We start from the raw sequence: 24,447 nt of genomic DNA, 5'->3' as shown, positions 1-24,447 counted from the left end.
AGTGTTTATTATTACAAAATATTTGTCTAAATATCTCTAGATTTCTTATATTTTTTGTCGGTTTCCTTTACGGTAAGCGGTTTATCCCTAAAATTGAAGTCCCGGTACGATAACGGTAACGGTAAGACGATACTTGTTCTAGATCGAATTCAAATCATATGCCCTCTCCGCTGAGATGTCTCTCTTTTCTCTCAAATTTAATTATTAAACGTGAAAAAAATGACTGATGTTATGATGAAATTGGAGAGACACACACAAAAGTGACAAGGTCCGAGTTCTTCATCTGATTTTATTAAAGAAGAATAAAAAAATAATAGAAAGGAATATATGGGTCATTGACTCGTTAGATTCCTAAACCCCTCTCCTCTGTCACTCTCTAAAACCCTACGCTCTCTTTAACCTCCAACAATGGCGGAACCGACCGAGCTTACTCGCTGCATCGAATCATACGTCGACACTTCTCGCTCTGCTTCCGAACAGGTTCTTCATCCCAAATTTCCGTGAAATTATTATCTGTCCAAATATAAATATTATTGGCGATAATCTAAATTCCCCTTGCTAGGGGCGTCAGAGAAAGAACCTGGATTGATCTAATTTAGTGATTATCAATGGCGATTGAGAATTTGAACTCTTAACTGGGACTTGAAGTGCTTGCATTTCTTCCTCCAAATTTTTGTTTTTTTTATTATAAAGATTTAATTTCACAATTGAGTTATGTTCCGCAAATGTCAGAAACGAAGAAAGAAACGTGTATAGTTATCTGCTACATTAGGTCGTTGATACACAAGGCATTATTTTCTTCAGTACCAACACCAACTAGAATCATAAATAGTCTGGAGTCTGGTCTAAGCCTCTTACTTATAGCTCGTCATTAGATTTTTTATTTTTTTATTTTTTAAAGTTAACATTTAATATATTCAGGAACTTCTTCTCTCAAATGTGAAATTCATTTGTAATTGCAGGCTACAAGCTTTGAGTCTATCGCTTCTCTTGTAAAGAATGGCTTATTAACTATTGAAACGCTGGTAATTACAGTTGAACTCTTTCTCTCACTCTCTGGGTGGTCTACTTAATTTATGTTTATGATAAAAAGTTTTTTTTGGGTATTTAGGTCAGAGAGTTGGAAGTGTATCTTACTACGACAGATAATGTAATCCGTGCAAGAGGTATAAATCATTCATTTTTCTATCTTGTTGATATGATTCTATACTTTTTGGAAGTGGATTTGAAACTATCAGTTATTCAGCTGAAATTGTAGTTGCCCCATTTGATTCTGTATGCAGTTGAATTTTGAAGAACATTTATATTTCTATATACCCTTATTTTTGTGAATATTTGCGTAAGGTATACTTATATCATATCTATATTTTCGCTTGTTCTGTCATAAGAAGGAGAGTGCTTTATCTTCTTTAGGTACTCTTCTTCTTGCGGAATTGCTTACGAGTCTTGCATCGAAGCCTCTGGACACTGCGACGATTCATAGCTTAATCGGGTTCTTCACAGATAGGCTGGTAAGTTTGTGCTATGTGACCTGTCAGCCAAATATCCCTTTTGCTGAGCATGGGTTTTTCTGATTTTATCTTCTTCTTCTTTTTTTTTTTTTCTTTTTTTTTTTTTTTTTTTTTAAAAAAAAAAACAGTTTGTAGTGTTGTTGTGTAGCCCTGTTGAGTGAAAACTGTGGAAACTATTTGAATTATGGATCTTGACAAACTATTAAGATCTGCGTTTAATGACTGATTCTTTCTTTGAATTCTATCATAAGTGTAATGCAAATAATTTACCATGATATCAGGCAGATTGGAGGGCTTTACGCGGCGCTCTTGTTGGGTGTTTAGCGCTGCTGAAGAGAAAAGGCAATGTTGGTATGGTCTCTCCAAGTGATGCAAAAAATGTTGCAGTGTCTCACTTAAAGAACCTACAGGTCCAAGCTCTGGGCCAGCATGATAGGAAGGTAAATTATCAAGATTTGGAAACCATACAGATTAACAAATTAGAGGGAAAAAAATGTCACGTTTTTATTCATAGCCGTTGTCCATAAAGAAAGGAAAGATAAAAAAAAAAAAAATTAAAAAACAACGAGAAATCGTACTGAGCTTCACATTTTCTTCTTGCAGCTTTGTTTTGAGCTTTTGGAGTGCCTGTTGGAAAGATATCCTCGCGAAGTTACTTCTATGGTATTATTTTCTAACCCACCTTCTTAATAAGGTGTTAATTTATCCACGTTTTTATCAGTGTTAGCGATTGGAAATTGATTTACGACTTGGATTCACACACACACAACACACATGAATACAAAGATTTGATACTTGGCTATATTAGCTATTGGTTCTTTTAAATATTTTTTATATTCCTTTTTTCTTGTCCTAATCACTTATTTTTGGTGCTTTCAAGGATGCAGAGCTTTTATATGGCATATGTGATGCCTTTGATGAAGAGAAGGATCCTCATTGCTTGATGTTAGTATTCCGCATCATTTCGTCTCTGGTTCAACAATTTCCTAGTTCATCTGTGTCGCTTGCAAGTTTTTCTGGAAGCCTTTTCGAGACTTTGAGCTGTTACTTTCCAATTCATTTTACTCATGTAAGTAAACTGTTGCCTCTCTTATTTGTTTTCTTTTCCGAATAACTTTTTCTTGGTGTATTTTCTGTTCTCATTAGAAGCATGCTATGTTACATCATTTAGAACTTCTTGCTCTGCATTGAGTTCCTTCAATCATTTCAGTAATTTTCCATATGATCGTATATCAGCTCTGTTAAATGTATTATATCATCCGTTGACTTATGCTATGAGGTCTTTATTGGTTTCATGATCCAGAAAAAAGTAGAGGACACTGGTGTAACAAGAGAAGACCTATCAAGGGCACTAATGGTATGATGAAATTAACACCAAATTATGTTCTACAGTGTTTTGTAGTTTTGATTTGTTTGTGCAATATGTTTCACATCCTATGAGGTTTTGTGAAGATCATCTGCCAGGTGTACCATTAATCATTCAAACAAAATTTAATGTTGACTGTTTAGAAAGTTGAGTGAACATCGTAACTACAATGCACATAAGTAAGATGGAACATCACATTGTTTGACTTAATTTTCATAATAGAGCTCTAAGATCACAACAATTTTTTTTTTATTTTTTATTTTTATTTGTTTTATAGAAGAGTATCCCTATGTAGGAGGGCATTATTGGGTTCGTTATTATTATTGTAGTGGTGTTCGAGTCTTTTGGCGGTAACAAATGATTAGGTTCTCCCAAGTCAGAATACTTGCTACTACAATCTCGTCCACATGTTATGGCAACTGAACTGACTCACAGAATATGAAGTATTTGGCTTAAAACAGGAAAAAATTAGGGCACGGCCTGTACAAATAATGCAGCTACTACGTAAAGCTGAATTATAAAGTATAATATTCTGCAGATAGCGTTCTCTTCAACTCCTCTTTTCGAGCCACATGTTATTCCACTGCTTCTCGAAAAACTTTCTTCTTCACTGCAATCAGCAAAGGTTGGTGGAGGCTCTATGATCCATCTTGATCTTATAACTCAAGAAACATTACAGCATGGATTGTTACAAAACCAAATCTCGACTTTGTGTTTGCAGGTTGATTCTTTGAAGTATCTAAGCTATTGTTCTGTAAAATATGGAGCGTCTAGGATGGAGAAACACATTGATGCTATCTGGAGCTTATTAAAATCCGTGATAAGTGATTCATTAATAAAAGACCATGGTAATGTTCCTTCCGAGTCTCTACACGGTCTTGGTTTCCAGGAGAATGAGATTGGAGTAGAAGCTCTAGTGCTCCTGGAAACAATTGTGAAGGAAAATCACGATTCAGTTATTAGTTTGATCGTGGACGATGAAGATATAAGTACGGTATTTAACACCATAACAAGTTATGGAAGTTACAGAGAGTTGTCCAGTGAAGGAAAACAAAGGTTGCGCGTGATCAGTTGCATCCTATCTATAACTTCAAAGACTTCTGTGGCTTCTTGCAATAGAGTGCTCGATATATTCTTTCCCAGCTTGGTGAATATTCTGCTGCAGCCGATGAGTGATTTGTCCAAAGATTTAAACTTTGGTGCTTTATATCTCTGCACAGAACTTCTTGAAGCATGCATGGATTTGATTTTAGGGTCTCGGGAACTTTACCCTTCATCTGTTTTAGCCAGTGAGGCATTTTGTTCCATTCTTCATAACTCATGTGTCCCGTTAATTAACGCCCTTTGTTCAACCCTAGCAACGACTTCTAATCAGGCTCATGACGTGGATATCTACTTCAGAGGTAAATTCTTTAGTTTCTTCTTCATTCAAGCTGTGGTTTATATTTTAGCTTTAGTAACCACTGTGTAAGTGTTAAAACAGCACTGTTTTGCAGTCAAGAGCTTGCAGATTTTGGCTACGTTCCCCGAAGAGATTTTACCAATACCGGAGAATGTATTCAATAGCATTTTGAGCACATTCACGTCAATTATTATCGAAGATTTCAACCATACGTATTTGTGGAAGGTTTCCTTGAAGGCATTAGTACACATAGGCTCATTTGTGAGTGGGTGTACCGAGCCTGAGAAGGCACTAAGTTATTCTTCTATTGTCGTCGAGAAAATCAATTCCTCGGTGTCTGTTGATAGTGTTGCTTTGCCATTTCCTCTCAAACTTGAAGCGATGTGTGAAATCGGTGCAAGTGGGCGGAATTATATGCTGAAGATTGTTCAAGGGTTGGAAGGGACCATATTCGCCAAAATGTCTGATTTCTATGTACGTCAATTCTTTTTTCCTCATCATAAAAAACATAATCTTGACATTGGCACAATCTAGAAACTGCCCCTATAAAATGTTTGGAATGTTCTTAACATGAAAGTCGGGCTGTGCTCTTTCATTTTCCTGAGGAGATTTCAGGGAAAAAAAAGAAAAAAAAAAAGAATCTAAGTGCCACTTGAATTTGCAATCTGTTTGTCTAGGTCAATGGAAATACACTGAGTGCTGCAATGGCAGTACAACTTTTGCAATGCTTTTCCAATAAGGTTATCCCATGGTATGTACTTCATCCACTTTCCCTATTCGTACTTTACTTGTAGCTAAATCTTTCCACCCAACTGAACATTTATTTCTGATACTATTCATTTGTCTCATATTTTAATGGAATGTCTACCATATAGTCATAGCTTGCTGTTATGTAAATACGCAATCCCTTTGTTTGTATGGATCCAGGGCATGTGAAACTGAAGGTCTCGAGGAAATTCTGTTGCATTTTGCTACCAGCATATGGGACCATGTTCAGAGCTGGGTATCGAATGATGTTCAGGTCCAGGAAGAAGTGCGTTAATCTTGAACTTTCATATTCATTATATATTTTACTAGTCATGTTTGGTTTTGCTTCTACATCACTGGCAGTCGTAAAGTATTTTGAGTTTACATTTTCTTTATAGGGGCTCTTTGATGGAATTGTTAAAGTAATGAAGCTTACTGTTGGAAGTTGTTCAGTGGAAAACCAGAATACCATACTAAAGAAGGCATATCTTGTGCTTTCAACTAGTATTCCTCTTCCCATGAATTCCGTTCCTGCTCAACTTAACGGGTCACCGCTTAGTCGCCATATGGACATTGTTTCTGTAAGAGATGGATTAGTTCTCTCTCTATTTGTTTCGGTCGTAATCGCGGCAAAGCCAAAAGCAAATATTCCAAGTGCAAGAGAAACTACTCAATTGTTTCTGACAATGCTTCTAAAAGGTCACGTTCCATCGGCCCAGGCATTGGGTTCTATGATCAACAAATTTGATACGAAATCGTTCTTGGAAGAAGCAATAAACATAATATTCATGGAAAAATTATGGTGTTCCCACGGTACCCTGAAGAGCAACGACGATGAAAAGAGTCTTACTGATTTATGCCTTGGTTTCATAGACGATGTTCAGCTCCAGATCCACGCAATAGTTGGACTAGCGTGGGTCGGGAAAGGCTTGCTTCTGCGCGGTCACGAGAAAGTCAAAGACGTAATAATGATTCTTCTGGACTGCTTACTGCCAGCTGGCAGTCTTCATTCCTCAAACTTGAAGCGTGTCTTCGATCCGTCTGTTACAAAAGCTGCCGCAGATGCTTTTCATCTTCTTATGAGTGATTCCGAGTCCTGTTTGAATAGAAGGTTTCATGCTATAATAAGACCGCTGTATAAGCAGCGACTTTTCTCAGTGGTCATGCCGATTCTGCTGTCGTCAATAAAAGAATCAGATTCTGATTTCTCAAGGTACATGCTTTTCCTCAAACCTATCTTGCTATATTTTTAATGAACTGTTATTATGTTAGACAAACTGGTATCTCCTTGCTGATTAAATTGTCTATTTGCCTTCTGAGTTTATGATTACTTCGTCACTTGACACTCTGTTTTAATAAATTGTCCCAAGTTATCCTATAAGCATTGTATAATCACATTTGTTTGTGTTTTTAGTGAAGATTTATAATCACAAAATTCTATTATCAAAACAGATCTATGTTGTATCGAGCATCAGCGCACGTAATCTCAGATGCTCCTCTAATAGTTGCCCTCAATGAAGCAAAAAAGGTTTATCTCGGTGACACTCAACACTTGAAAACACCCAATTTATCATGTACCATTTATTTCTCTTTCTGATAAGCCATAAAAGTACGAAACAATTCTTGCAGGTAATATCGATACTTCTGGGAGGATTATCTATTTTCAGTCAGGATTTTTTGGACAAAGAAAACCTCTACAGTCTTTTGCTAGTCTTGTCCGGATTATTAACTGATGGTAAAGGTGAGGTTAAATTTTGTTTTCAGTTCACGTGCACTATGTGGAAATTAGTTATGGTCCTTTTATATCGTATAATCAGCATATTCTACAGTTCTAATTTTGACTACTGTTATAATGAGCACAATTGCTGTCGTTGTGTAATTGTATTTTAGAATTTTATTTTTATTTTTAAATTTAATTATGTTCCAACGAGCAGTATAAAAGTGAATCCAAGATAGGACACTCTGTAATTCATCGAGTCGGAACAGAAAATACATGATAATTACAAGCTTTCGAGAGACTTGTTATCTCCCGAAGGGTATCACTCAATATCTGAATATCTTATCACTTAACCCTTCTCCTATTATTATTTTTAGCATATAGCTGACTTAATTATTTAATGATTTCTATTCACAATAAATATATATATACACATATTTTATTTTCAGAAATAAATATATGGTGTATAAATGTACATAGTAATGGAAAATAAGCTAACTTCCAAAAATGTGGATGCAGGAAGGGAAGCTGTGATAGAAAATGCGCACTCAGTTATCAGCTGTCTCTCCGGACTCATTGACTATCCTCATATGATGGTATGGATATAATCACTGCTCACCAGCCCTAAAGTGTGCCTTCCGTATCAGTTAGATATAAGTTTATTATTAATAGCGTCACTAATGACCTCATGTTTGTTTTGTTTCTAAATAACTTAAGCTTGTTCGAGAAACGGCAATTCAATGTCTTGTTGCCATGTCGGAGTTGCCTCATTCAAGAATTTATCCCATGAGATCGAAGGTCAGTACAGATATATCATATATATGGTAACTACCTGTAGAACTATGCATACTTACGTAGAGAACTTATAATTTTTTTTTTCAGGTACTGAAGTCAGTATCAAAAGCTCTGGATGATCGAAAGAGGGCCGTTCGCCAGGAAGCTGTCAGATGTCGACAAGCATGGTCAGTGCTTCTTACTATACATATGTGTGTGTATATATATGTATATATAATGTTTGTCATACTGATGATTATATTTGCTTCCAAATTTGTCTACTCAGGGCATTCACTGCATCATGAAGTTGGCATTTTAGGCGTCTACATGAAAGATTATACGTTCAATGTTTTTAATTATTATTTGGCATTGTATGTAAGTATATATAAAAACAAAATCATGATATTAGGTTTGCATTAAAAACTTTTCTTTTCTTTTTTTCTGTATTCAATTATTAGAAATATTTTATAATTTTATTTTTTAATTACTAATTGAGTTACATCTCTCTTTTTAACCATTTTTCATCTGTACATTCGGGAATTGAACACATACTTTCAGTGTCATCCAAACTATACGTTTGACTGACATCTCGAGGAAGCATATTATAGTTTTAAATATATATTTTTGCCACTACTATTTTAGTGCTATATTTTCATTATAACCCTAGTGTTAGGTATTATAAATAATAGTCTTTTCAATATTTATCAGTCCAATTCTATAATCATATAAAGTAAAGGAAGAAGTGGTTGGAAGGATGATCATTTTGAAAAGTCGACGAAAATGAAGATGAAGGGACAAATTTGTAGCAAATTACAATTATAAGGTTTAAATATGATATGGTTAAAACTCCTAGCTTATGTTTGTTATTTTCCCTTGAAAGAAATACAATTATACACGTCTATTTATCATCTAGACAATTGAAGAGGAATTAAAATGATGTTCTTACTTTTCCTTCCACCACGCAATTGGTTATAAAATGAACTTTTTTTCTAAGTGTCCTATAAAATAAATAGGGGTAATTAGGCCAATAGCCTAATAATTCATCCTAATTTTAAAGAATAGTCAAAATTTCATTTTGTTAAAAAAAAATCCACCAGATTGAAGTAAATTAATTAACCGGTTGGATTAATCTAATTTACTTAAAAATATAGTCCATCAAACCAAAGTAAATTAAATTAACTTAAACAATTAATTAATTACTTCGATCCGATGAGCTATTTTTTTTAATAAAATAATTTTTTTGCTAGAAACTTAAACGAATCTAAAAAATTGACTAGTTACAACAAATTCTTCAATTAAATAATTAGATGAAATAGACGTTGTCAATCTTATCTTATTTTATTTTTCTTCAATCATTTAAAAGTAGTTTTTTTATGATTCATACATGACATTTTTAAGATATAAAATCGCTTTTCTTATTATTATTATTATTATTATTATTATTATTATTATTATTATTATTATTATTATTATCCAACACCAATAAGAATAATAACATTGTTAAAAATTATAATATATATATATATATATATATATATATATTAATTTTATATTATAAAATGTACTTCATAATTTACACATGTTTACCTTATATTTATTGTTGTCAGTCGTTTTCAGAAAACTCGGAACATCGAGAAGACACGCCGCTTAAGGGGCCGATGGTTAGACTAGAGGTCCTAAAGAGTGGCATCCTTCTTCCACGAGTCGACTGACAAGTCATCGTGTCGAAACTTATAGCTCCTCAAGTCAAGTCTTTCTCCTCGAGTTGAGTTTGCTCCTCGAGTCGAGTTTGCACCTCGAGTCGAATTTTGCGTCCACGAGTCGACTGACGAGCCCTCGTGTCGACCCTAATTTCTCGAGTAGAGTCTTACCCGTTTTGTGCGACTTGCGCGAAATCTCGAACTCCGAAAGCCCAACGGACCGGGTCGCCGAAGACCGCTAAGGCCCACAACGGCTAAGGCCCATATAAACGGCCCAAAAAGTACAAGACCATGCTCCCACATGGAGCATGGAGTGGCCATCGCGCGCTCCCTAAAAAAGAGCACGTGCTCGGCGACCGGCACGAGCGCACGTGGCGCGCCCTTCAAAAGGAGCGTGCGTGGCGTGCACAACACATGGCACGCCGCACCGGACAGGTTGCGCGCTTGCGGTGCGCTCTTTGAAGCCATGCACGCGCTCCTTTTCAAGGAGCGCGCATCCGGGACCTGCTCCCCGCTCCATGAGGTGCAGCCCTAGGGCCTCCTAGGCATCCTCATTCACTATAAATACCCCCTCTCATTGAGGGGGAGAGACACATTCATTCGTCTAAAAGATTACTCGCTCTCAGAGTTCTGAAATGCTGCTGGAGACGTTCTGAGCACAATTTTCTCTGATTGAGCGCTTGATCTAGAGCACAAACCTTGTCCGGAATACGCGTCCAACACACAAGACGCGTCCACGATTTTCTACTGAAAATCCCTTACGTGACCAACGCGCCCGGAATTGTCCACTGAGAATCTCATGCGTCTCCAAAAGAGAGAAAACACACATTCTCTCTCGGGTCACTCGATCCTAGAGTTCTGAGATGTTGCCGAGGACTCCTCCGTGCTCCGTCTCCTCTGTCGAGCACACCCTCCAGGCTCCGCGCCTCATACAGCGTTACATACGCCTTGAACTACATTCTGATTTGATCCCGCAACGCGGGTACGTAGGCAGCTCCCAAGAAGCACAGTCACACCCCACATTCACCCCATTCTCTCCTCAGAGAATACCTCGGATTGGAGGAAACCTCAATTCGAGACTTTCGAGTTCACACCTTGGCTCGGGTGCGGCCACTTGGTCCTACCTTGGGTCGAACCGCCCGAAGCTTTAAATCGTGGTTCATTTTCGTGCGACAACATATATATATATATACATACATACATACACACACACACACATATATATATATATATATATATATATATATATATATATATATATATATATATATAATTCCTCAAATGAATCAATGCCAACAATGACTCGTTAATATCCAATTTTAGTCTTATGTTTATAATTCCGCAAATGGAGCAATTTTATGGGACTCAACAGAAAACTTGTTCCTGTTATTTGTTATGTAAGATTTAACCCAAATATTTGTTTGAACACTTTGCGGACTCCGATTTTGTATTCTTTTCTTTGTTGGTAGCATAGCTCGGAGTTATCACTTCTCTTCATATGGTTGACACCTACATAAGCTTATTCATCTTCTTTTCTATCTCGTGGCGGCACTCAATTTATCTTGTCACAAGCTTGAATGTCATGTTCTCGACTTCTTGAATGTCACGTTCTTTAAAAACATTTTCTACATTCATCATTCCATACCTACATTTCAAGCGCTAAACAAACCACACACAAATGCTCTTTCTCACCGACGAAAAATTCTCTCTGTTTGTCATTTTAAGCATTTTATTTCATATTTGTGATCTCTCTGTCATCAATTCATAATTTCTAATTTCACTCTCATATATTATTTTTCTCTGGAATATCAAGTCTTTTAAATGAAATCCGGTTAATTATTGGTAATCGGTATAGTTTTGTTGTTCCTTTCAGTCTTATAAATTTTCGATTTCAGTTGACAAGTCCGTCAACTTGAAGATCATGCGTGCATGGTGTGATCCTCCTATCTTCCCAACGTTTTAATTGTCATTCTCTTCGTTTTTAGTCCTCAATTTTGTTTATTTAAATAATTTGTGTTCATAAATCAAGAGAATTTAGAAGCAACTCTATGTCGTTTGACCAATGTTTAAAAAGGCGGTTTGGAGGCGCGCCTTTCACCTTTTAGTGAGCATACCGCTTCAAGGCTTACGCCTGGGAGTATTTCTGGCGTTATGCGCCTCGGTCGAAAAAGGCGAGCGCCTTAGGCGGTCAAAACGCTATAGAATCGTCCTTTACCGCCTTTGAAATGAGAGTTTTTTTTTTTTTTTTAAATCTGGGCCAAAATAATCAGCCGGGCTTTTAATTCGGGCATTTTTAGGTTTTTTTAATGACAAATTGACAATTAACTATAAGTAATTAAAACAATCGGTATGTCAACCGTCTCTCACGCAAAACTCTCTGTCTCTCACGTTGATAAACTGCTCTCGTCCCTCAAACTTCTACCGACTCTCAAACTGGTCTCGTCCCTCTCTCACGCTGCTCTCGTCCCTCCCTCACGCTGCTCTCGTCCCTCCCTCACTGACTCGGTAAGTTTTCTAACTCACTCTTGGTTCGGTTTATAATGTAATCTATGCGTCACAAGTCACAACAATGTTTTTTTTTTATAGGAATGAAAGGTCGAAAGCCAAAAGACTTTTCTAACGACTATGTTACGGAGAAACTGGTCTTTGATGAACAGACCGGGGAAAAGAAAAATTAAACGTATCGCGTGGTATTTTCTGCGACAAGGTTATTAAGGGAAGCCTTACACGGGTGAAAGACCATCTCGCGGGAACGCATGCTAATATCAAAGCTTGCGAGAAGGTTCCCGATGATGTGAAGAAGAGATGTGCCGATAATCTCAACGGTAACAAAGTCTCGAAGGAGAACGCAGCAAGAAACCGAGAGGAGCAGATTGCAAACGGTTCATACTTTGGCTCTACTCAAGAGGCTGTTACTGGTTGTACTTCTACCGGGACCAATCGAGGTGTACGAGGACCAATGGACATATTTACGAGGACTGACGACAACGACGAGAATCATGCTAAAGATGTCCCTTTTGGTACAATAAAAGAGTATCGCAATAGAGTCTGCCTCGACATTGCGCGATTCATTTTCGAAAATGGGATTTCGTTCAACGTGGTAAGGAGTCCATCGTTTATTGGCATGATGCGTTCCGTTGGGAATTTCGGTCGAGGATTAAAGCTGCCTTCGATGTACGAGATAAGGACATGGTGTTTGGATGAGGAAGTGAATACAACAATGAAGATGGTGGAGGAAGTGAAGAGTACGTGGGCACAAACCGGTGTAACAATAATGTCAGACGGCTGGTCCGACATAAAACAAAGAGGTATCATCAACTTCCTTGTTAACAGTCCGCACGGTACAATGTTTTTGAAGTCCGTAGATGCATCGGCACACGTCAAAGATGCAAACTTTTTGTTCAAGATGCTTGACGAGGTTGTTGAAGAAGTCGGCGAAGAGATCGTGGTTCAGATTGTAACCGACAATGCTAGTGCTTATAAAGCCGCAGGGAGACTGTTGATGGAGAAAAGGAAGCGGCTTTATTGGACGCCATGCGCAGCTCATTGCATTGATTTGATGCTTGAGAAGATTGGAGACCTACCGCAACATCGAAATGCTTTAATTAAAGCAAAGAACGTAGCCAAGTTCATCTACAACCACAGTTGGGTGTTAAGCTTGATGAGGAAATTCACTGAAAAAGAGATCATTCGGCCAGCCGTCACAAGATTTGCAACTGCCTTTCTGACGTTGCAAAGGTTTAAAGAGTTGAGACAACCTTTAGAGGCAATGTTTGCTTCTGAGGAATGGGCTTCTAGTACATGGGCAAATAAACCCGAGGGGGAAAAAATGAAGAAAATCGTTGCTAGAGATGATGCTTTTTGGGGTGGCGTAAACTATGCTCTAAAGACCACCGGGCCTCTAGTTAAGGTGTTGAGGATGGTTGATGGAGAAAGAGCTCTGGCAATGGGATTCATTTACGATGGAATGGACAAGGCAAAGGAGGAGATATCGAAGGAATTTAATGGACAAGAGGCTGTCTACAAAGAAATATGGGATATCATCGATACAAAATGGGAGCGTCAACTACATCATGAGCTACATGCGGCGGCTTACTACTTGAACCAACAGCTTCATTACGGGCCTAACTTCCATGTTGACAAAGAAGTTAAGGTTGGTTTGTTTGAGTGCATGAATAGGATGATTCCCGATGATGCTTATATGAAAGCAAATGATCAACTTGAAGCTTTCCACCTCAAGCAAGGAATGTTTGGTATGAGGGCAGCACAAGCTTGCTACGAAACACGTTCACCCGGTATGTTTTTTAAATTTTATGTAACTATTGTCTGATTATGCATTGCTTATACTATTTAATTTTACATAAATGTAGATCGTTGGTGGGCTCAATTTGGTGATGATGCTCCCGAACTTCAAGCTTTCGCGATCAAAGTTCTTAGTCTCACTTGTTCCGCGTCAGGGTGTGAGCGGAATTGGAGCATCTTCAACCAAATTCACACTAAAAAGAGGAACCGGCTATCCACTACTAGGATGAACAAGCTTGCTTTCATCATGTTTAATAAGAAGTTAAAGGATCGCCACTTGAAGTTAACTTCTCGACAAAGCAGCAATGGTGAGGAATTTGATCCATTGGTGGTTGATGCCTTGGATTCCGATGATGAATGGTTAATGGAGGAGGCTGAAAATGAGGAACGGGCTGAACGCGAGAGTGGAGAAGCCACTACTTCTGGTTCTAAAAGAAAGAGGCCTAGTGAAAACGAAGGACAAAGAAAAAAGAGAGGTAACTATGATCACATAGCTAACGAACATTATTGATTTAATTGTTGCTCATATGTAAGTTCTAATGTGAATCAAATTGATTATGTATAGGCAAGGGGACAATGTTGTTTGATCACCTAGATGATGACGAGGACATGGAAGATGATGACGATTTTTCAGAAAACGAAGTGCTAGAAGACTATGATTTGTTTGATTAGTGTCGTCGAGTTTAATTTATATTTGAGTCTAAAACTCTTTTTTTTTAGTTTTTGTTTTAAAACTTATGAAAACTTGAAAATTACTATGAATTATATATATATTATATATTTTCTATATTATTTTTGAGGCTTACGCCTCGTACCGCCTAAAGGCTTACCGCCTCCGCCTAGAAATGGATTTCGCCTAAATTCCCACCTCCGCCTATTTAAACTTTGTGTTTGACTGGAGAAAAACTTTTTTTTTTTTTTTTTTTTAATAAAGCTTTGTTTTATTGCATCTTTTGGGGTTAAGAGCATAACTATGATGTGTTATGCGTGAACTTAATTTCATTATTATAGTCACTTCTAAGTATTCAATGGATTGTTTGTGTCTGTGATTTTGTTTCTTTATTTTGCTACATGTTTGTGATTTATCAGATTAGTTCAATCACCCAAATATTATTTTGGTAAAATGATTATTGTATTGTGAGAAGGAAGTTATAAATATTTGATACTGCCCCATAATATTTGTAAAAAGTTTTTTGCATTATGATGTGTCAGGTCTATTCCTATTTTTCACATAATGATGAAGATTTTAAATTGAGTATTCTTGGTGCGAAAATACGAATTCTCTCTTATTTAAAAAGTCGTATGCGCCAATGCGTAAATATACAAGGATATAAGATGTTATTATACTAATTATATATACGTCAATACAATAGAAGCTTGATATAGAAAATTGGTCAAGATTCTAGAGTAGTACAAAAATTCAATGAGCAAATAAACAGAAATTAGGGACATTATGCTACTGCTTATTGTACACCAGCAGAAGCCACAACATGCTGAGCACGTGCAAGTCTTCCTAGTGTGTGTATATATATTAGCTCGAGTGATGTAATGCCAAGGTGGCTAAGAGTTTTTAGCAAATTGAATCTCGGCTATTTTATTTTCACCGATTTTGTACTGGGGCAAATCAATTAAACAAACCGTATTCTTTCCTTCTCCGGTTCGTCTTCTTTATCTTCATGTATCAGAGATTTCTCCAGTTCGTCTTCATTATCTTTATTTATCAGAGACTAGGTCTTATATCACGGTATCAAATCTCCTTTCTCTGTATTTGGAAACACTCCTCACCGGCGTGAATAAGAACTTCCTCATCTTGCCTCATGCGCCGACGATCAAACTTATTCATGATAATTTATTGCAACAGATTCGTCAAGTTCTTGCAGAGGTCAGATTCCACAAACAGCATAGACATCTCACTAGACAACCAAAAGCGTCCGAGTGTATGAATCTGACCAATAGAAGGGGGCGGATCAATCAAGCTTACATTGTTTGTAAACAACATGATCAACTTCTCATGTCCTGGCTTCTTTCCTCGCAATTGAAAATCTTCCACTGTGAAACTAGATCTCGTATGAAACGACTTCGTGGTGATCCAAGTTCCGTGAAGAAAAGCTCATTGTCGATGAACGAATTGCTTCTGAAAACTACAAAGATTGTGAGTCTTCTCTTAGCTCTGTATGTGAAGTTCTCTCACTTGACAGTCTGATTGGTGCGATCTTCGTCGGACTTGGACCAGAGAACAATTCTCTTCTAGGCTTGGTTGAAACTAGTGCTGAAATCGATGGTCTCCTTGCTCGGGAGTCCGGGATCCACACGAGTCCTCCGGAGTGACTAAGAAAGTCTAATGGGTTGATTGAGTTCTCAGAAAATTGCCTGAGAATTTGTGGTCTTGCACTTGGGCAACATAGGGACATGTTGTGAATCATAATTACCTGGGCCTGAGAACTGGTTGAAGGATATGATATATCAAAGCAATGAAAGCACTCAAGAGAAAGATGACAAGTTGACACTGAGGTCTTGAGTTGTTGTTCCAGCCACCATGACCACTGCGAAAAACCATAATTTCCTCTCTAGGGTAGAAATTCAAAGGCGGTTGAGACAGTAGGATTCAGATTTTGTTGATTGTTCTGTTTCAGTGTCTGGTTGTTCACGACTGTGAAATTCGCAGATTGAGGTGAACTTGCAGAATGAAGATTGAGGTCAAGATACACTCGTCAATTTCTAATACTAAAACTTCAATAAGCAACTATAAAAATGTTGCCATTTAAACTGATCTAAGCAAAATAAATCTCAGAAGAGCAATTTAGCCGCAAGAACGATGCTACAGGACTTCCTAAAAAAATAAGACATTAACCGTCACGTCCAGAGATAGATGTCCTGAGTGAGAGAGGATAAAAAGTCACTTTTTTTTTTTCTCCCTCACTAGACTACTAAACATATAGACATTCAAGCGATGAGATTGTTAAATTTTTCCTTTGTCTCCAACAAAAAGCCAGAAAAGTTTTAGGCGCAAGAGTACCAATGAAATTCCTCAAGTCAACATAGCGTGCTAATAGTATAATAAGCAGATGAAATGAAGAAATCACTTGCTCTTTTTGGGTTCTTTGAGATATTTATGGACGAGACCTTCAACATCTCTCCAAAAGAGACCCTCCACCAAAATCCCATCCTTGGTGAACCTGTAACAGCCGAACCAATGAACCCATTAAACACCACCAAGACAATAAATCCCAAACGAGAGAGAGAGAGAGAGAGAGAGAGAGAGAGAGAGAGAGAGAGAGAGAGAGACCACTTAGTGACACTCTTGGTCAACTCCACTGGTTCATTGGCAGAGATAGATTTGGGGTCCGCACTGGCTATGGTAAGAGTGTACATATCGGAGAATCTGGGAAGCTTGGAAGAGACCTCCAAACCAGTGCTGGTAAATGAACCCTAAAAGCAAACAGAGTGTAATTGCTTTTGCTTTAAAACGAAAAAAATACAAAAACTGGAAAAATCAGGATAAATTTTTGGTTGAATGAACAGAAGAGAGTAACCTCGGGTGGATAAGTAAAGAGGATGGCGTTTTTCTCTTTGGTGTAGATAATGAGCTGCAAAATCCCGTTGAACACAATATACGTGAAAGAATTACACGGTCAAGGTCACACATCCAAATTGAAATCAATCAAACAACCAATCAGTCAATGAATTCAATCAAAGGATATAAAACGATGCATCCGATTAGAAAATCGCGGTTCTCCGGGAACTTCTTGTTGTAGAACTGAGCCAAGAGCGCGATGGCGATTATGACGCTCCCGAGAAGAAGCCTGACATTGCTCAGCCTCACGTCTTCAGCGTAGCCACGACCGGTCACGATCTGCCAAACATCCGATCCGAGAGTCAGATCCAAATCCGATCCCCAATACCATAACGCAATCGCTCACTCACCTCTGATACCGTCTCGTCCAGAAGATGCTTGATCGAGTGGTGGTCCAGAAGATTCGCCTTCTTCGGGCTCTTGTTCTTCTTCTCCTCCATTTCCACACACACAATCCTCTGGTATTTTGGGGAAGAAGAAAACGTAGAAGAAGACGACGAGAGAGAGAGAGAGTGTTTTAAGATTTTATGAATTTATGAAATATATTGTCCTTGTTTTTTCAACCTCATTGTCTTTATCATACGGCATCGTTTTAGTGATATAAATTTTATTTTGCCCCTTGAAAAGATATGGTAGAGTTTCATACTGCTCCCTGGTCAAATATAAATGGAGAAGTGGTAGCTAGCTTGGTCTAGCGGTAATCCCACACACACCTCGACGGAGAGGTCATGGGTTCAAGCCCCCATGGGATGCAGAAATGCATGCCCCCTAGGATTTATTTTAATAAGTACGTAATCTTGATCAGTAGTATCACCTACTATGTAATCTTGGCCGATAGTGTCACCTGCGCTTTGCATTGCTAATATATCATGTAATCCTGGTCGATAGTGCCTCTACTAAAAAAAAAATATATAAATGGAGAAGTACTCCTTTGATTATCAATTTTGACCATGCATTTTTTTTTAAACTTTAATCTACCTAAGTTGCTTAAGGGACTCAATTCTAAATCCAGTATTCGAGATCGAAACATTTTGTTCGGTACACAATTCGCATCGAAAATCATAAATTAAATTAGCGTATCATATTGATAATAATTAGTTTTTATACATAATTTTGGGATATATATAGTTTATATTAGGAAAAATGATATGAAATAGCCAATTAAAGTATGCCTTTTGCAAAATAGCCATAGTTTCATTAGGTATAGCAAACTAGCCAATTGAGTGTACTACGACTTTTAATCCTGCCTCGATTAATTTTAATCCAGCCTTCATAAAACTTACATTCTATCTTTATAGTTCGTTGGGATTAAATTTAAGAGAAAATGGCGGCAAAACTACCTAAAGTTTTTCTCTGGATACACTTAAATACTCAATCTTTTTTTTCGACGGGTAAAATACCTAATGTCAAAGTTTGGTATCGCCGTTACTACCTAATTAAAAAGAATGGCTAGATTTAACGGCTGAAACAAAATGAATTATAATAAATACCAAAGTTCGAGCCCGCCGAGCCCTTCCTGCTTCCGAAGAGCCTTCTCGGGGCCGACGAACTCCGAGGCGTCCAATCCGCCGCCCCAGGCGTCGCTGAAGCCCTCGAAAGTCTCGCCGAGAGTGGCTTTCTCGCCGCCGTAATCGATCCCGCCGTACTCTCCCTCGAACCTTCGACGGCGATTCGTGTCGACTGAGTCGCCTCGGTCGGCGGGAGAGTCGTGACCTCCAGCGTCGCGAGAGCCATTGTCAAGTCCGTCGCAGAAGGGTCTCGGGTCTTCTTGAACCCCCCGACGAGCTCCGCAGGCTGGTTGAGCTTGTCGCTCGCGACGAACAGGTCTTTCTCGGCCTCGATCTCCTCGATCTTCTCCTCCTTCTCCGCGGCGGAGGAAGAAGATTCTCCGTCCCCGGAAGAAGAGGGCGGAGCCACTGCGACGGCGACCTCGTCGCCGGCGGCAATGGTCTCGGCGGGCAATTCGAACCCGGCGTTGGAGAAAACCTCGACGCACGTCAGGTGTTCGACGGAATTCCCCTCGGCGTTGGCGATCCAACTCTCAGAATATGAGAAGTCACAATATGAAGTCACAATATGAATTTACTCATTTGTATTTATTATAATTCATTTTGTTTCAGCCGTTAAATCTAGCCATTTTTTTAATTAGGTAGTAACCGCGATACCAAACTTTGACATTGGGTATTTTACCCGTCGAAAAAAAAGATTGAGTATTTAAGTGTATCCAGAGAAAAATTTTAGGTAGTTTCGCCGCCATTTTCTCTAAATTTAATCCAACTTAGATTAATCTTACTTTGATTAATTTGCTTATAGTTGACAAACTATGGCTATTTTGCAAAAACTTAAGTTCTATTTGGCTATATAACCGCTTGACCCTTTATATTATTACAGTTTTCTATTACATAAAAAATGTTCAAATATAACTATTTGTTATTGCAAACCGAAATTATTAAAAGTGTTGTAATAAGATGGTTGTTCAATTATTGAGTAAACAATTTGTTGAACAACTGATTTTTTTGGTCGGATACAAAAAGCAATAAAAGACACACGGAATTAGTAATCATGTTCGGTGATAAAACACTTACTCAGAGTGACTGATACATCCGGTGGTGAAAAACAATCCACTATCTCAATAATCAAATGTACATGATTGAGGTTTGACGATTCACTCTCAAACACCTCTTTTCTTTGACTTTTTCAATGGATTGACAATCTATGCTCCTCTGATATCAGAGACTCTCTCTTTCACTCAATCCTCTCCCGAAGATTGACAAGCACGTCAATGAAAAATACGCACTCACAAACTCTACACAAATAAAGCACAGCAGTAGCAAACACTTTGAAACTGTTGTCGATGAAGATCTAGGTTACAATCGCGTGAATTGACCAAACAGGAAAATGAATGATCGAAATAAACCCTAGGTGAGTTTTATCCGATCGATTCATAATCTTCCGCGAAATTTCGATAAGTCAGAATATAATAAAATATTCGATACTTATCTATCCATAAAAGTCGGAACTAAAAGATAAATTAGTTTTATTCGCGCGAGAGGAACGTAGCTGAAGTAACCCGGGTCTTTAACTCGCTTGAACAACTTCTTGCTGTTGGAATCGATCTAGGGTTTGAGAAAATAATTAACGCTTCGGTAAGCGGCGGAATTTTAAAAATTTTCTTTTACAAGTAAAACAGTTTTTACTAACCTAGACAAGTACAAGTACATGTAATTAAAAACCAATATGAGCTAGAAGTTTACTAACCTTTCTTGAAGCTTGAACTTTGAAGAAGCTTGTGGAAAGTTTGCAACGCTCGTCTCCCCTCGCAGCACGTCTCTCTTTCTTTCCTCGGCACCTCGAGCAACCACGAAAGTTTCTATCACTAAATCACTCGAAAAGAAGGAATCAGTGAGTGGGCACTTTTAAACACTACGACTTAAGAACGAGTCTCGAAGTCGCAGAGCTAAACACTAGGTCGAGTGAGGACCTAGGTGCCAAAGCAAGAAAAATCGAAAATAAACTAGAGAGGGAGAGAGAGGATTTTCGGCCACAAGTTCTAGAGAGAGAGTCTCTCAAATCTCTTAAACTTGGATGAATGAAATGTGAGGAAATGAGGCTTCTATTTATAGGAGAGGTCTCACCTTCAATAAGGTAGTTTCCTCTTCTATGGAATATCACATATTCATGAGCCAAATTCCTCTCTTTCCTATTGAGACACTCGGCCAAGCTAGGGCTTCTAGAAGCCTTTATTTGTTTCCTATTTTGTTCAAGGCTTGCCTTTTCTCTCAACATGGCCGATCCTTTATGCATCCCATATGCAAAATCTGTTTCCTCTTTTTCTTTTGGCAAGTATCTAAATACATTTATGCACAAAATCAACTCTTTCTCTTGGGTATTTTGGGCGCCCAACTCTCATCTAGAAGGAGCTTCTAGAAGCTTCTTCATTTGTTCATGACAACATGAGAAAAGCCCATTAAGAATTTTCAATAAAATTCTTATGAAATGAAATTAATTCACAAGGCCCAATAATCAAGTTATGGCCGAGTGACATTAAGTCATCAAATGAACTTGTCAAAAAATTTATTGACATTCATTTCATCCTTTGTCTCAAAAGACAAAAATACCCTTTTAACTATTTTCGTTCTTGTTTTGACTTAGCTTCCAGTTTAACTATTCCTATCGATGTGATTCGTGACAGTGACCTCATGGACCCAAATGAACAAAGCTTGAGCTAAACACTTGGACTCAAAAGTTCACAAACCTTTTCCAAGTTTAGCTTAATGCCAACTGACTCCACTAAAGAGCTGACACTGAAAATCTCTCGGTTCAAATGAATTTATTTTCTACTCAAGAATTCGACCTAATTATGATGAGCGGATCCACTGAATATTATCTATGTTTACCCTTCATGAATGTCATCAGCTAGTCGGGATTTACTAAATTACCATTTTACCCTTCTAGTTGTTATTTCCTCAACTCCTTTGTCGCTTGTGAATAAGTTAGAAACAATGTATTGACGAGGAGCTAACAAGTCACATTGTTTCATCCAAAAGAGTCAGGACTCAATTTGGACACTGGCCAGTTCATTTATTCACACTCCAAGGAACAAAGCATGAGGTGACATACATTGCATTTCAGCAATCTTGTACATGAATTCCATATCTATGAGAACTTCACGAAGTTACTCATGACAGACTCACAACTTAGTACTTCACCAATAGGCCTTGTTCGGAATCACATAGTGAGTCCGAACTTTGACTTTCTCAAATGAGAATACTAAGGTGTGAAATGGCATGTCTCATTTCAGGATTAAGGTAAGCATGATGCAATTCATACATAGTGACTTCGAGACATAAGAGGTTAAATGGTTTGTTCTTATATTGTCTCTAGAAGTGCACTGGTCAATTCAGTACCTTCGGAAGATACCTAGAAGAACTATAGAGTCCCCAACTCTCAATGCCTCATAACCAGACATCATAGATTCTTCTAACAATCATACTGAGGTCAATAGTCCTTTGACCCTAAGATTGCGAATATATCGTTTTAAGCAAACTACGAAGAGTTTGTTCATGCAAATCTACATTTGTCTCTTCGTAAGTTGTTAAGTTTGTTTATGGACTAAAAGACTAAGGTTTTATCATAAAGCTTCAGACAAGGAAGATTGAATGAACGTTTCAACTTTTTATTAATGAATAAGCAATTACAAGCAAGAGTCTTCGTAAGACTATATTACATCAAATGTACACAAATAGACACTACTACTCTTCTTGTGGGCACCATTGACAACAAACTCTCACTTGACTCAAAGAAGATGTGAGTAGTCCTACATGCCTAATCCCTTTCGAAGTTGATCGAAGACCATGTTTGCTAGGGCCTTGGTGAATAGATCTGCCAGAGATCTAATTCACCTCCACGTCTCCGCGTTGCGTGATCTCTCGAATCAAATGGTATTTCCTCTCAATATGTTTAGAGCGCTTACGGCTTCTAGGTTCCTTTGAGTTAGCGACAGCCCCACTATTATCACAATAAAGGGTCATGGGCTCGTCGACGTTTGGAACAACTTCCAAATACTTAAGGAATTTTCTAAGCCATACAGCCTCTTTGGATGCTTCACAAGCAGCCACATATTCTGCTTCCATTGTGGAGTCAGCAATGCAAGATTGCTTAATACTTCTCCACACAACAGCTCCACCATTAAGGATGAACACAGATCCCGAAGTGGATTTCCTGGAATCCTTATCCGCTTGAAAATCGGAGTCGGTATATCCCGTCATAGTCAGGTCAGTACCTGAGTATGTAAGCATCAAGTTCCTAGTTCTTCGAAGATACTTAAGAACATGCTTAACAGCAATCCAGTGCTCGGGTCCAGGGTTGGATTGGAAACGGCTAACTACGCCAACGGCGAAACAGATGTCAGGTCTAGTGCAAAGCATAGCATACATGAGGCTTCCTACGGCAGAGGCGTAAGGAATTTTCCTCATGTCTTCAATCTCTTGTGCAGTCTTGGGAGACTGGTCCTTAGAGAGTGAAACTCCATGCCTAAAGGGTGTTTGGCCCTTCTTGGAGTCTTGCATCGAGAAGCGATCCATTACCTTATCAATATAAGATGCTTGAGAGAGCGACAGGGTCCGGTTTTTCCTATCTCGAAAGATTTGGATCCCCAGAATGTACGCGGCTTCTCCTAGATCCTTCATATCGAATTGCTTTGCTAGCCAGACCTTAACCTCAGATAACTTACCCACGTCATTACCAATGAGAAGTATATCATCGACATATAGTACCAGAAACACAACTTTACCTTCGTGTATTAACTTGTAAACACAAGGCTCATCTATTGACTGTTCAAAGCCAAAGCTCTTTACAGTTTCATCGAATCTAATATTCCATGACCTAGATGCTTGCTTTAGTCCATAAATGGATTTAAGCAACTCGCAAACCTTGGTCTCTTGACCTTTATCCACGAAACCGTCTGGTTGAGCCATGTAAATGCGCTCGTCAAGATTGCCATTCAGAAAGGCTGTCATGACATCCATTTGCCAGATCTCATAGTCGAGAGCTGCAGCTATGGACAAGAGTATGCGGATGGATTTAAGCATCGCGACTGGCGAGAAGGTTTCTTCATAGTCAATCCCTTCTTGTTGGGTATAACCCTTCGCCACAAGTCGTGCTTTGAACGTCTCAACGTTCCCATCAGGACCCCTTTTCTTCTTGTATATCCACTTACACCCTACGGGTTTAATCCCTTCAGGAAGGTCTACAAGTTTCCAGACATTGTTGACATACATCGAGTGCATTTCAACTTTCATGGCGTCAAGCCAAAGGTTTGATTCAGAACAAGCCATCGCTTGGCTATAGGAAACAGGGTCATCCATGTCGGAGACGGCTACAAGAGAGTCTCCATAAGACATGTACCTGTCAGGCTGTTGAACAGCCCTCCCACTACGTCTAAGTACTACTTGACGAGATTCTGATGAGTTAGGTTGTGTTTCAGTTGGGGTAAGAACAGTTCTTACAGATGAGGTAGAAGCTTCCTCACCCAACTTTTCTTCAAGCACAATTTTGCTTCTAGGTTTCGCATCCTTCATAAAGTCCTCCTCAAGGAAACGAGCATTCGTGCTAACAAAAGTCTTATCGTCCTCGGGACTATAGAAAGTAAAACCTTTGGTTTCCTTCGGATATCCTACAAACAGGCACAATTCTGACCTACTAGCCAACTTGCTAGTCTTTTGCCTCAGCACGTGTGCAGGGCAACCCCAAATTCGGATGCGGCCAAGATTCACTTTACGGCCAGTCCATCGTTCATAAGGAGTACCAGGAACCGTTTTAGACGGAACTTGGTTCAGAATGTAAGCGGCTGTTT

General features: G+C 38.5%; 3 protein-coding genes across 3 annotated transcripts; 2 read left to right on the top strand and 1 right to left on the bottom strand.

The window, feature by feature from the left end:
• Window positions 1-308: 308 nt before the first annotated feature.
• Window positions 309-8,127, top strand: MET18 (ARM repeat superfamily protein). The gene is made up of 20 exons (XM_089626864.1): window positions 309-480; window positions 963-1,025; window positions 1,112-1,166; window positions 1,414-1,511; window positions 1,793-1,951; window positions 2,115-2,174; window positions 2,392-2,580; window positions 2,815-2,868; window positions 3,416-3,502; window positions 3,599-4,280; window positions 4,374-4,753; window positions 4,957-5,030; window positions 5,207-5,312; window positions 5,425-6,239; window positions 6,479-6,554; window positions 6,656-6,767; window positions 7,263-7,339; window positions 7,461-7,541; window positions 7,626-7,705; window positions 7,804-8,127. The coding sequence occupies exons 1-20, from the start codon at window positions 409-411 to the stop codon at window positions 7,820-7,822; spliced, it is 3,339 nt and encodes a 1,112-aa protein (XP_089482990.1). The 5' UTR covers window positions 309-408; the 3' UTR covers window positions 7,823-8,127.
• A 3,439-nt stretch (window positions 8,128-11,566) lies between these two features.
• On the top strand, window positions 11,567-15,847 carry LOC149384741 (uncharacterized). Its single transcript, XM_089626148.1, has 5 exons — window positions 11,567-11,722; window positions 11,925-13,512; window positions 13,588-13,995; window positions 14,085-14,161; window positions 15,614-15,847. Exons 1-5 carry the CDS (start codon window positions 11,567-11,569, stop codon window positions 15,845-15,847), a joined length of 2,463 nt encoding a protein of 820 aa, XP_089482274.1.
• A 471-nt stretch (window positions 15,848-16,318) lies between these two features.
• On the bottom strand, window positions 16,319-17,656 carry LOC149384740 (Microsomal signal peptidase 25 kDa subunit (SPC25)). Its single transcript, XM_089626672.1, has 5 exons — window positions 17,444-17,656; window positions 17,221-17,372; window positions 17,053-17,134; window positions 16,806-16,948; window positions 16,319-16,695 (listed from the first exon to the last, which is right to left on the bottom strand). The coding sequence occupies exons 1-5, from the start codon at window positions 17,531-17,533 to the stop codon at window positions 16,599-16,601; spliced, it is 564 nt and encodes a 187-aa protein (XP_089482798.1). The 5' UTR covers window positions 17,534-17,656; the 3' UTR covers window positions 16,319-16,598.
• Window positions 17,657-24,447: the final 6,791 nt, after the last annotated feature.

Source organism: Urtica dioica, chromosome 9 (genome assembly GCF_054948205.1).
Source record: "Urtica dioica subsp. dioica isolate 48M chromosome 9, U.dioica_male_clone48M_v1_H2, whole genome shotgun sequence".
Taxonomy (NCBI): domain Eukaryota; kingdom Viridiplantae; phylum Streptophyta; class Magnoliopsida; order Rosales; family Urticaceae; genus Urtica; species Urtica dioica.
Note: the sequence above shows the minus strand (reverse complement) of the source record. Positions and strands in the feature narration are given on the sequence as shown.